Source organism: Ostrea edulis, chromosome 5 (assembly GCF_947568905.1).
Source record: "Ostrea edulis chromosome 5, xbOstEdul1.1, whole genome shotgun sequence".
NCBI lineage: Eukaryota > Metazoa > Mollusca > Bivalvia > Ostreida > Ostreidae > Ostrea > Ostrea edulis.
Genome location: NC_079168.1, coordinates 29,611,801 through 29,625,033, shown reverse-complemented (window position 1 = coordinate 29,625,033; position 13,233 = coordinate 29,611,801). Strand labels below are relative to the sequence as shown.

At 34.6% G+C, this 13,233-nt stretch overlaps 1 protein-coding gene across 1 annotated transcript in view; it reads left to right on the top strand.

Annotated features, from left to right (window-relative positions):
* LOC125651596 (uncharacterized) overlaps positions 1-9,259 on the top strand; it is a 37,304-nt gene extending 28,045 nt beyond the window's left edge. The window contains exons 2-3 of the mRNA XM_048880253.2: positions 6,184-6,366; positions 8,667-9,259. Coding sequence (XP_048736210.1) covers positions 6,184-6,366; positions 8,667-9,130 — 647 coding nt within the window. The 3' untranslated portion in view covers positions 9,131-9,259. The remainder of the gene's footprint in view (positions 1-6,183; positions 6,367-8,666) is intronic.
* The last annotated feature ends 3,974 nt before the right edge of the window (positions 9,260-13,233 follow it).

The window sequence follows — 13,233 nt, the reverse complement described above, 5'->3', positions numbered from 1 at the left end:
TACGTACGATATAATAAGTCTTTATTACGAGATAATATGTCGTACGTACGAGATACTAAGTCGTACGAACTACATAATAAGTCGTAATTACGAGATAATAAATCGTATAAACGACATATACTAAGTTGTACGTACGACATAATAAGTCGTTACAACGAGATAATAAGTTGTATTTACGAGATGATAAGTCGTACGAACGAGATAATAACTTGTACGTACGAGAAACACTAAGTCGTACGAACGACATAAGTCGTTATTACGAGATACTAAGTCGTAATAACGAGATAATAAGCCGTACGAACGACATAATAAGTCGTTATTACGAGATACTAAGTCGTAAAAACGAGATAATAAACCGTAATAACGAGATAATAAGTCGTTATAACGAGATACTAAGTCGTAATAACGAGATAATAAACCGTAATAACGAGATAATAAACCGTAATAACGAGATAATAAGCATAAAAAATACACTCGTGAACACTTTAGTCTTTTACATACATGTATAGTAAAAGCTACATATTCAAAGAGTAGGGTTTTTGACTATACCAGTACAGAGCAAGAATTTAGCATTGTCCTGACCTTCATTCCCTATGTCTCCAAAGGAAAACTGAATACTTTTGAGACTATAATTTAAAGCATTTGTAATTTTTCCAAACTTTGATGGAGAGCATGTTCATTGGAATTTTTATACCGTGCATAGACATATAACCAAGAGGCAGTAGTAACTCTTGCTTTTCATAAAATCTTGTATGATAATAAGTTATAGATTTACTATGAAGTTTTTACCAATTCTAATTTTTATCAAGGTCAAGGTCCTAGAATTTGATTACAGTCATATTCTGGATTGAAATTTTTTACAATGACAGAAAACATCAAGCTTATACTTGGTTTGCTTATGATCTTGCACCTAGGTCTTTATCAAGATTATAAAACTTTCTCAAGAGATATTCCTGAGACTGTGACAATATGCTTGACACAAAGTACTTTTATGTTCTGACAGGTATTATGAATTTCAAGGTGTCTAGGTCAAGGTCATGTAATTCAAATTTCAGATTGTACTCATGGGAGTTAATCAAAGAAAACTAGATCAATGCTTCTTGCTGAACAGGAACAATGTCTTCATTAGTTTTGAGCTCATTTGAAGCTAAAAACTTTTTGGATCACCTGTTGTCTGGTGTCCATTTATTTATGTCTATCTGTCCATCTGTAAACTTTATAATTTTAAACTTATTTAGAACCAAAGGGCCAATTTTCAACCAAACCTGGCACAAAACATTCATACGTGTAGGTTGAGTGGAATCTAATTTGTTCAACTGAAGTGTCACACTTCTGTCAAAAGAAAGATGTGCAGAGAACAGTAAAAATAGGTTGGTTCTCAAGAACAATTGTTCCATAATTTACAAGACATGCAGTGTCTTCATTATACCGTATCATGAAATATTAAGTTTGTATAAACCACGACCTCTGAGTCCTCTGTCAAAGTCCAAAGTCAATGAATAAGAGTTTCAGAGAGGACTTAATTTGCACTCCGTTTTAAGAATTCCGAATGATCAAATGGAACTCGATTTAAAGATACTAAATATACACACATATACACCCTCCCCCCCCACATATATATATATATATATATATATATATATATATATATATATATATTCAATCAATTCTTTTTTCTTGGTATCGGGGTAGAAAAAAGTCAAAAATCAAGTACAGTACTCAAACTTTTTTCTATAAATAGATTAGATAAAAGTTTGAGTACTGGATTTGATTTTTGACTCTCTCTCTCTCTCTCTCTCTCTCTCTATATATATATATATATATATTGATTTAAACTATATTTGAATTATAAAATTGTATTTCCCTTCGCTCTTTTTACATAGAAATCATTATTCTTTTAGTTATTATAACTACAGTGTATAATTATGACACACACTATCATTTTACACCTCGTTTTAAAACGTTGCGTATCTTTATGTCATAATTACTTTTAAGACGCCTTAGTGTAGGATATTCCTAAGATAGCTTTGATTTACATCCAAAGTTTGTCTAAAAATGACCTTAAAGTCTCCCTAGATTTCAGATATGTCCTAGGAACTTTTTGAAGAAGAATCTTAGGAATTTTCGTAAACAAGGCTGTTGAGGCATCGTAGTGTGCCAGAAATGAATTCACTATATACAGATCCCAAAACATTTCATGTATACTTTATACGATTAGGAGCTATATAATGTATGCAGGCAACCGAACCAGAAGAAACACATTCTTTATTACATATACTAGTAAACACTTTTGTTACATTGTTTCATTGTTTACAATGTAAAAAAAAATCCTGGACGAGAGATAAATGAGTACATGCACGTTACAGATAACTTGAAGGTTTATGTTAATTCATGTAAACTTCCGGTGATTTTCAAGCTAAAATTATCAATATCAACCGTTTATGCAAAATCCGTATGGCTTCAATTTATCATAAGAGTCTTCGTGCTATACAAAATCTGGTCCACTGCATATGTATTTTCGCCTCTGAAGTCTGTTTCGCTGTCTTGTTTCAACGCACTCTGGACCAATAACTTGAAGCAACAATCGAACACTCTCCTGATTCACAACAAAACCATTCTTGATACACTTCAAGTGTAACAGTTTATATCCTTGTAACTGACCTGATTTGTCAACTTGTTCCGTTGTAAACATAGCCACAGCAAGAATATTCGAATAACCCTTGCGGTGAAACAAACCCACTTTTTGCCAAAAGATGTCTCAAGCTTCTAACACTAATCACAATCCCATTATAAAAAGCGAGCGACTGCAACATTTCTTTGTGGTTAAATCCTATCTTGAAATAAAACTTCACAAGCACGTCAACTGTTTCTACACCGTCCATGTTTGTTGTTTGGTGAAATTATGTCATTCATAAGGCTTAATTATGTCGTAATGACGACTTATTATCTCGTAATCTCGTTATTACGACTTAGTATCTCGTTCATACGACTTATTATCTCGTAATTAGGACTTAGTATATCATTGTTACGACTTAGTATCTTGTTCGTACGACTTATTATCTCGTTATTACGACTTAGTATCTCGTTATTACGACTTAGTATCTCGTTCATACGACTTATTATCTCGTAATTAGGACTTAGTATATCATTGTTACGACTTAGTATCTCGTTCGTACGACTTATTATCTCGTTATTACTTCTTAGTATCTCGTTATCACGACTTAGTATCTCGTTCGTATGACTTATTATCTCGTTATTACGACTTATTATGTCGTACGTACAACTTAGTATCTCGTTATTACGACATATTATCTCGTTATTACGACTTAGTATCTCGTTATTACGACATATCATCTCGTTATTACGACTTAGTATCTCGTAATAACGACTTATTATGTCGTTCGTACGACTTAGTGTTTCTCATACATGTACGTACGAGTTATTATCTCCTTATTACAACTTAGTATCTCGTTATTACGACTTATCATGTTCGTATGTATATATGTATGTATGTATGTATATATGTATATATATGGATACCCACTTCTTCCACTACTCGGGGTTGATCTCACGTCCTGTGGAGCCAAATCTACTAGCAACGGGTGCCCAGCGTGTTAAACAACTTGTTCACGAAAGAATTCTTGTGATATACATTTATACATGACTATTTGTATCGATTTTTACATACTGTTCATAGAGAGAACCCCTTAAAACTAGTGAAAACATCTATCTGATCCTGTCGTATTAACTACAAGAACATTCCATTTTTAATACCATTCTTATTTGTATGATATATAGAAATGTGTTTGAAATGTACAAGATTTTAATATCATACATGTAAGAGTGATGACTGTTCGATTTTTTTTTCTCAGAAAGAGATAAATTAACGAGAAAATTGTAACAGCAGCTACGTTGAATTAGTGTGTTTTTGAACATGATACAGTAAATCCATCGTAATGAATAATCAATCATCATTTAAAAACAACAGCACAAGTACATGCATGGTAACGAAAATATTGATAGATGTTCTAATATTGGTATATAACATTATGCATGTGCATTATTTACATAAGTACAAATTATTTAGATGGTTACTACATGAAAAGGAAATAATTTCTGTATGATGGGAATACACGTCATTCTTGCGGTGGCTGGTTAAGGATATATTCGTTCCTATGATATAATATTCATTCCCGCGAAATAAAATTCGTTCCCACGAAATAGAATTCGTTCTCTCGAAATAAATTCGTTCTCTCGAAATGATATTCGTTTCCACGAAGCTTGTGAAATTCACTAAATCACTAGTCCATATAAAAATCAAATCTGAAACTATTTTGCCATTAACCTTTGAAGCATCATAGGGCATAACATCTATATATCAGTAAAATAGCCCTTAGCGTGGAGCTCGTGACCATGTTCTTGTCTGCTCTTATCAGAAGAAAGTAACCAATGTTCTATGTGTGTCTCTTTTCTAAACTGTAATGCTTTTTTTCCGCTGACAAAACAGGGCCTTTAGTTTAAGTTCACCGGCTGCAACCTCAATATTATATAGACAAATAATTTGTGTGCATGCATTTTAAAGAGAATCTTGAATAAATGAATATATATAAATGAATATATATATATATATATATATATATATATATATATATATATATATATATATATAAGCACTAAAGTTCCAACAACACCCGATACCTCAAAGTGTCGGATCCACAACATGGATACAAGGTCAAATACAAAAAATTATACAAAGCACTAAAATGACCAACGACACGAACAACCAGATTGTCAAATTTTCGGGACGACTCGTCCTTTCTTCAGGACTACATATCAAAAACTACATTATTGTACATATAAATACATCCAGCACCACAACCACACCAATCCACAAACGCACCCACAACGCAGACTGCAAGTTTTTTGGTCTTTAGGCTTACCAATCAATGTCAAAAGTGGAGCGAATTAGGACATGTCTTATTTGTCCAAAGAGCTGGATCAGCCAATCAATGTTAAAAGTGGAGCGAATTAGGACATGCCTTATTCGTCCAAAGAGCTGGATCAGCCAATCAATGTTAAAAGTGGAGCGAATTAGGACATGTCTTATTTGTCCAAAGAGCTGGATCAGCCAATCAATGTTAAAAGTGGAGCGAATTAGGACATGTCTTATTTGTCCAAAGAGCTGGATCAGCCAATCAATGTTAAAAGTGGAGCGAATTAGGACATGCCTTATTCGTCCAAAGAGCTGATCCAGCTCTTTGGGCGAATAAGGCATGTCCTAATTCGCTCCACTTTTGACATTGATTGGTAAGCCTAAAGACCAAAAAACCTGCAATCTGCGTTGTGGGTGCGTTTGTGGATTGGTGTGGTTGTGGTGCTGGATGTATTTATATGTAGTTTTTGATATGTAGTCCTGAAGAAGGGAAGGGTCGTCCCGAAAATTTGACAATCTGGTTGTTCGTGTCGTCGGTCATTTTAGTGCTTTGTATATATATATATAAACTAAATTTACTAAACTTGCTACAGATTTATTGTGGATAATTACAAGACATGACATATGTATAGTTTGTAACAGCTTTGTTTATGTTTTGTTATTGATTTACTCACTGGAAATGGAAGTTAATATATTATGTAAACATATAGGCTGCTCTTAATTTCAAACAAAGTTCGTTGGCCCGAATTCTATTTCTTTGGATCGAATCTTATTTCGAGGGAACGAATTTCATTTCGTGAGAACGAATCTATATTTAGAAAATAACTTCCTCCTGTCCTAAACCGGCCACCATGATTTACCCACAGACATGGGTTATTGGCAGTTAATGAATAGAGCCTGCTCTTAATTCACAAACAACGTAGGAACGAATTTTATTTTGAGGGAACGAATTATGACGCGTGGGAGTGAATTTTATTTCGTGGGAAAGAAATTCATTTCTTGGGGAACGAATTTGTTAAAAAAAAAAAATTAAAATAAATTTTTTTTTAAAAAAACCCCCAAAAAACCCTACCTCTTCCACCTGTTCTAAATTGACCATCTTGCATACAGGTTTTTTGTATGCTTGATTTTTGTTTGCATGGTTCATTTTTCTTTCTGTTTTAATGAATATAATATTGTTTTTTTTATTATTTTCAAGATAAAGTGTAGCATCGTAACAGATGTAATGAATTCCTTATTTCCCTTAACAGGCACGTTCCTGGCCGGTCTCAGTGTCCTATGTGGCTCCAAAATGAGGCTAAAGGACAACACCAAGTCCAAGGTGGTGCTGGTCAATTGCTGGGTAGCGTTTCTTCAGCTGTTCACCACCATCTTCTTCCTCCTCGGCTGGATTTGGAGTATCGTTTGGGGGACATTGTTCCTCTCCTACTCAGGTATACAATGTAATATTCACTGGTTCCCTGTCTCTGTTATAGACAGGAACTACTCATTTATTCTAGAGATGTCTTATAGACGGGCACTGCGCAAGTTAATTTTCTGTCTTATAGACGAACACTCTGTTAGTTAATTCTCTATCTTATAGACGGCACTGTGCTAGTTAATTATCTCTCTCATAGACAGACACTGTGCTAGTTAATTCTCTCTCTTATAGTTAATTCTCTATCTTATAGACGGGCACTGTGCTAGTTAATTCTCTCTCTTATAGTTAATTCTCTATCTTATAGACGGGCACTGTGCTAGTTAATTCTCTCTCTTATAGTTAATTCTCTATCTTATAGACGGACCCTGCGCAAGTTAATTTTCTGTCTGTCTTATAGACGGACACTGTGCTAGCTAATTCTCTTATAGACGGACACTGTGTAAGTTAATTCTCTCTCTTATAGACGGGCACTGTGCAAGTTAATTATCTCCCTTATAGACGGGCACTGTGCAAGTTAATTTTCTGTCTGTCTTATAGACGGACACTGTGCTAGCTAATTCTCTATCTTATAGACGGGCACTGTGCTAGTTAATTCTCTCTCTTATAGACGGGCACTGTGCAAGTTAATTATCTCCCTTATAGACGGGCACTGTGCAAGTTAATTCTCCGTCTCTCTTATAGACGGACATTGTGCTTATACACGGGCACTGAGCTCACTGCTTCTTTATCTCTTTTCCATCCATGTATTTTTCTAATTACATGTAAATTGATGTAAATCTTGGACAAATTAACCAAACATTGTGTGTTAAAAAACCATTACGTCCAAGCGAAGCAATATAATACTGAATGAGATATGAAACATATCATTAAGGTGTGTAAAGAAAATACTCATAAAATAAACCAATACAACCAAGAGGCATAGTCATTCATCAACATATCTCAAGATTCACCAAAGTTGCATTATAGATGTGGCGTGTAGTTGTATTTCCTATCCTAGGGATCAGCGTCTCTCAAGAACAGCCTAGTACAACATTTAAATGTTTATCTAAGATTATCGCTTTACAAAATCGATGGGAACGAGTGTCCACAACTTTTTTATATGATAATGAAGTAGAGAAAATATTTACACAATCATCAAAAGTAAAGAACTATAATAGATGATAGGGGCTCTATTTATTGTAAGAAATATTTTATTCATGCAAAACACATTACACTAATGAACAGGATTGAATAGCAGGCGCAATGCTATTATTGTTCCCTCCTTAAGTTTATATACAATATCGAATGATAGAACAGATCTATTTTGCTTGTGCAATGCTGTTTTTGTTTTCTGAACATTCCAAGCATTTCCACTAAATTTTAGTAAAATTAAGAAATTGACTCTCTTTTGATTTCATGTACATAAATATTTGATTAAAGACAAATTATTTGAAATGATCCGGGTTAGAATAGGTGCTCAGTACCCCTTACTTGTCGTAAGAGGCGACTAAATGGGGCGGTCCTTCGGATGATACCACAAAAGCCGAGGTACCGCGTCACAACAGGTGTGGCACGATAAAGATCCCTCACTGCTCGAAGGCCATAAACGCCGAGAATAGGCCTAAATTTTGCAGCTCTGCACCGGCAATGTTGACGTCTCCATGAGTGACAAATTCTAGCAAGGGACGTCAAACAATATACAATTAATCAATCAATCAACCGAGAAAGGTTTAAAGCTTATTGGTACGTTAAAGCAAAATTTTAAGTTTGACGGGACCAAAAACACGAATTTGAAAGTAAAACAGTTCCGTCTGAATGCTAATATTCTAGTCTCATTTGTAATGTGATGCCTTAATTAGTTTAGATGACGTTGTCTTTGTACAATGAAATGGTTTGACAAGGAAGGTCTTACACGTCATTATATTTAAAGTACAAGGATGATTTAATTGGTAGACCATGTTATACGGTAAATTTGAAATGGTTCGTGGAAGTTCACACTTACTCATCACTATAGTAAATGCGTGATTTTATACTGTTGTAACATGGTTTACTATCATATTACATGTAGGTGCACAAATTATTTTATATCAAGTACAATGTATTGTCATAGCAGAAAACACAACAAAAGTGAGAAGTTTATAAAATTGTTGGATATGAATTTTAAGGCAAAGGAATTCTTAACTCATATTTAGCAAATGCATAGAACTGTATTGGATTGTGTTGAGTAGTAGATGATGCAGACTCTATGTACCTCGTCTAGACTGCCAGGAGCGTACAGTCACTCCCTATGGTAAAGATCAGATACAATACACTGGTTCATTTATCTTTATGTAGATGAATTCTACAAGATCAAAGAAACGGATAACGAGAAACGTGAACCAGACAAAACAGAGGAACAGCGTGTCAAGCCCCCAGCATCACCCGCAAAACAGCGCGACAACACACACACCAACGCCTCTCACAAACCACCAACGAACGCGCATGTGCAAAGAATCCCGGTGCAACAGATTCAACACGAAATCCCCTCTACGTCATCTTCAGACCATCAAATTATCACCTTACAAGAACTTCCTACGATAAATAATGAAGACGGCGTGACGCGTTCCGATCAACCTATCATGAACGCAAGGACTCGCCATCAAAAAATTCTCCGGCGACAAATGTCGGATCACGATTTGTCTCCCTTTAGTTTGACTCAAGAGCAATTAGAGGACATTATTATCCATGCAGCTCCCGTTACTAGGGCCAACAGGATGACTATAGACGAGGCAAACGAAGCGAACCCAGAGAAAGGGTGAACTAATTAACGGATGGTACCCCAACAATTTAATGGTGCAATAACGTGAACTTTCATGGAATGAATTGTCCAGATTATATTTTTGTTTATTGTAAATAATTTGAAATAAAACTTCATCTATACAAAAAAACTTCATCGATTCTATCAAAAATCAAAAACTCATTCAATGCTTTTATAACGTAATTTTTGTTTTAAAAGTTGCATGTACTGTTGAAGAAGTTATGACAGATGACATGCTTTTGTAATGAAAAGCCGAGTGTCAATCATATTTATCCCTTATTTATTATAAACAACAGTCTCAAGATTTTCTTGCAACAAACTGTTCTTTATGGAATCCTGGTTGTATATTTGATTGTTCTTGTAAACTGTGATCATTGTGCGATTACTATATCTTGGATTCCTCGTGATCGGAGAAAATACAGCGAATGCAACTAAAATTAGGCCCCCACGAATATTAGTGATTATTGCTGTAAAACAAGAAATACGGTATCAATATTCTCGAGGATCTAACCCGAGAAGATAATACTTTGCTAGCCAAGAAATTTGTTAAAATGAATGATCAAAAATACATTTTACTTTGAAAAACCCACTTTTAATCATTCCTCCATTTTTGCTTCACTCCCGTGTAATCTTACAAATTCAATGTAATAAGAATTTGGACATTTTAAAAAGCTTTGGTATTGATTAAACATTTTAGGAATTATTTTACTTCTTAGAGAATAATTAAATAAATCTTTTACAAATCAACACGTGTAGGTTTGCTTTATCTCAAAAAGTGGAATCATTAAACATGCATGCATCCATTTCTTTTGTTGATAAAAAAATATTTTAAGGTAACTCCACCTTCATGTGTTGCCATAAATTTATTCAAAATCTTTAATTAATTAAACTTTGTGCATAATAGAAACATGTCTTTAATAGGAAATCAATCACTGGGAACAATAATAATAATAATAAAAAGGTAAACTACAAGATACTGAAAATATTTTAGATTTTCTATAAACAATCAAGGATCTATAATATTCTGATGCCAAGGGCAATAACTCCTATGCTGGTATTTTCTCCAGCGTTTGTCTATTCCTGATAACCAATTTATACATATTCATATTTAAAAGCATTTTCAGACTGTACTTTTATCATCCTAACCAGTTTTATGTATTTTCATCTTGGTATTCAACGTAAATGTGCGATTTTCTAAAGTTGACATGCAATTCTGTTTATGCATGTCTGACACCTTTAAATAGGGGGCAGCTTATATATTTGTTATTTCATTATTAATTTAGATTAAACTATATCTAAAGGAAATCAATAATTTTAAAGTGTCCTTTACTTTGAACTCATAATGGTATATGTACGACGTCACTTAAAGGTGAAATTACCTCAAAAACTTAAAATGGGCATATTTGATATAAACTGCTAACTTTCTTCAAAAATAATTACTATATAAATGAAATACTGCAAATTTCGAACAATTTGCAAAAGCAGAATTTTGTTCAAGTTCTCACATTAAAAATATAGCTCAGTCAGTTATCTATTGGATTGTCAGATGTAATCAGGGCATTAAAAATACCCTTAAAGGAGTTAAGCAAATGGATCCCATTTCTGGTATGTACATCCAGGGGTCTGTGTTTGCCCAACTCTCTATTTTGTATTGCTTATGATAGGAGCTATGAGATTTGATCACTGTTCGTTATCTTCACCTCTCCTATACATTGCACATGTAAGGATGAACAAGACAGTATTGTTCAAACGTTTGAGAAAGTAGTAACGTGCAAGTCACGAGGGGAACAAAAGACGAATCGCAGACGACAAGGAAATAAACAATATGTCAAAGAGCGGGTGACATTCCAGGGTAATCAGCTAGACTATTTATCACCAAGATCGACAGAATCAAATCATGGCTCAAAACTAACTGTTTACCAGATGTTTCAATATGACTAAGTGTTTACCAGATGTTTCAATATGACTAAGTATTTATCGGATGTAAATATGACTAATTGTTTATCGAATGATTCAATACAACTAAGTGTTTACCGGGTGTTTCAATATGACTAAAGTGTTTACCAGGTGTTTCAATATGACTAAGTGTTTATCGGATGTTTCAATATGACTAAAGTGTTTATCGGATGTTTCAATATGACTAAAGTGTTTATCGGATGTAAATATGACAAAATAAAATAATTTATATGAAATATTATCATTAACATATTATGAATATAAAATCATATATATTACCGATACCTCTGAATTTCTCCACCTTTATATAGATACTACATGCACATTATTTAAGATTATGCGACATATCTATTGCACGTCTTCCACCTGTCGCTAGAAAATATTAACCCCGAATTAACTCGATGGATAATTACAGATCTAAAGATTATTATGAGCACAGTTTGTAAAAATATGTGACTTTTTTTATTTTCAAACACAGATAGGAAATATAGATTATCAGTTTATGAGTATGGATAAGGCACACAATCGTACTTTTTCAGATGTCATCCATATTTTCTGAGTCGTTTAAAGTGCAATAAGAAGGTAGTGAATGAAATGAATGAATGTTTCTTGTGACACTCTGTACATGATGGGACGACTAGAACATTGAGCATTGATTGACTCACATCAATATAATGATGACTGCCTGTCTTTACATGTCCATGTGTTGTCATTTATAGGACTGCAAAGATAAGAAAAAAATCTTGTTAAACAAACTTTATAAATGGTGTTACGTTAACCTGAATGTATCTAAAACTGCCCCCATATGTTCAGCCCTCTTAACAGTAAAACACCATTCGTATCAATTCAGCATATAATCAGTTCATCGTGAGGGAAAAAAGTAGAACGATAATATGTCATTCCTAAGTTTATGTTGTTATTTCCCATTGGTCATGCCCAGCCTAAGTTTGTGTTGTTATTTCCCATTGGTCATACCCAGCCTAAGTTTATGTTGTTATTTCCCATTGGTCATGCCCAGCCTAAGTTTGTGTTGTTATTTCCCATTGGTCATACCCGCCTAAGTTTGTGTTGTTATTTCCCATTGGTCATACCCAGCCTAAGTTTGTGTTGTTATTTCCCATTAGTCATGCCCAGCCTAAGTCTGTTATTTCCCATTGGTCATGTCCAGCCTAAGTTTGTGTTGTTATTTCCCATTAGTCATGCCCAGCCTAAGTCTGTTATTTCCCATTGGTCATGTCTAGCCTAAGTTTGTGTTGTTATTTCCCATTAGTCATGTCCAGCCTAAGTCTGTTATTTCCCTTTGGTCATGTCCATCCTAAGTTTGTGTTGTTATTTCCCATTAGTCATGCCCAGCCTAAGTCTGTTATTTCCCTTTGGTCATGTCCATCCTAAGTTTGTGTTGTTATTTCCCATTGGTCATGTCTAGCCTAAGTTTGTGTTGTTATTTCCCATTAGTCATACCCAGCCTAAGTCTGTTATTTCCCATTGGTCATGCCCAACCTAAGTTTGTGTTGTTATTTCCCATTGGTCATACCCAGCCTAAGTTTGTGTTGTTATTTCCCATTAGTCATGCCCAACCTAAGTCTGTTATTTCCCATTGGTCATGTCCAGCCTAAGTTTGTGTTGTTATTTCCCATTAGTCATGCCCAGCCTAAGTCTGTTATTTCCCATTGGTCATGTCTAGCCTAAGTTTGTGTTGTTATTTCCCATTAGTCATGTCCAGCCTAAGTCTGTTATTTCCCTTTGGTCATGTCCATCCTAAGTTTGTGTTGTTATTTCCCATTAGTCATGCCCAGCCTAAGTCTGTTATTTCCCTTTGGTCATGTCCATCCTAAGTTTGTGTTGTTATTTCCCATTGGTCATACCCAGCCTAAGTTTGTGTTGTTATTTCCCATTAGTCATGCCCAGCCTAAGTCTGTTATTTCCCATTGGTCATGTCTAGCCTAAGTTTGTGTTGTTATTTCCCATTAGTCATACCCAGCCTAAGTCTGTTATTTCCCATTGGTCATGCCCAACCTAAGTTTGTGTTGTTATTTCCCATTGGTCATACCCAGCCTAAGTTTATGTTGTTATTTCCCATTGGTCATGCCCAGCCTAAGTTTGTGTTGTTATTTCCCATTGGTCATACCCAGCCTAAGTTTGTGTTGT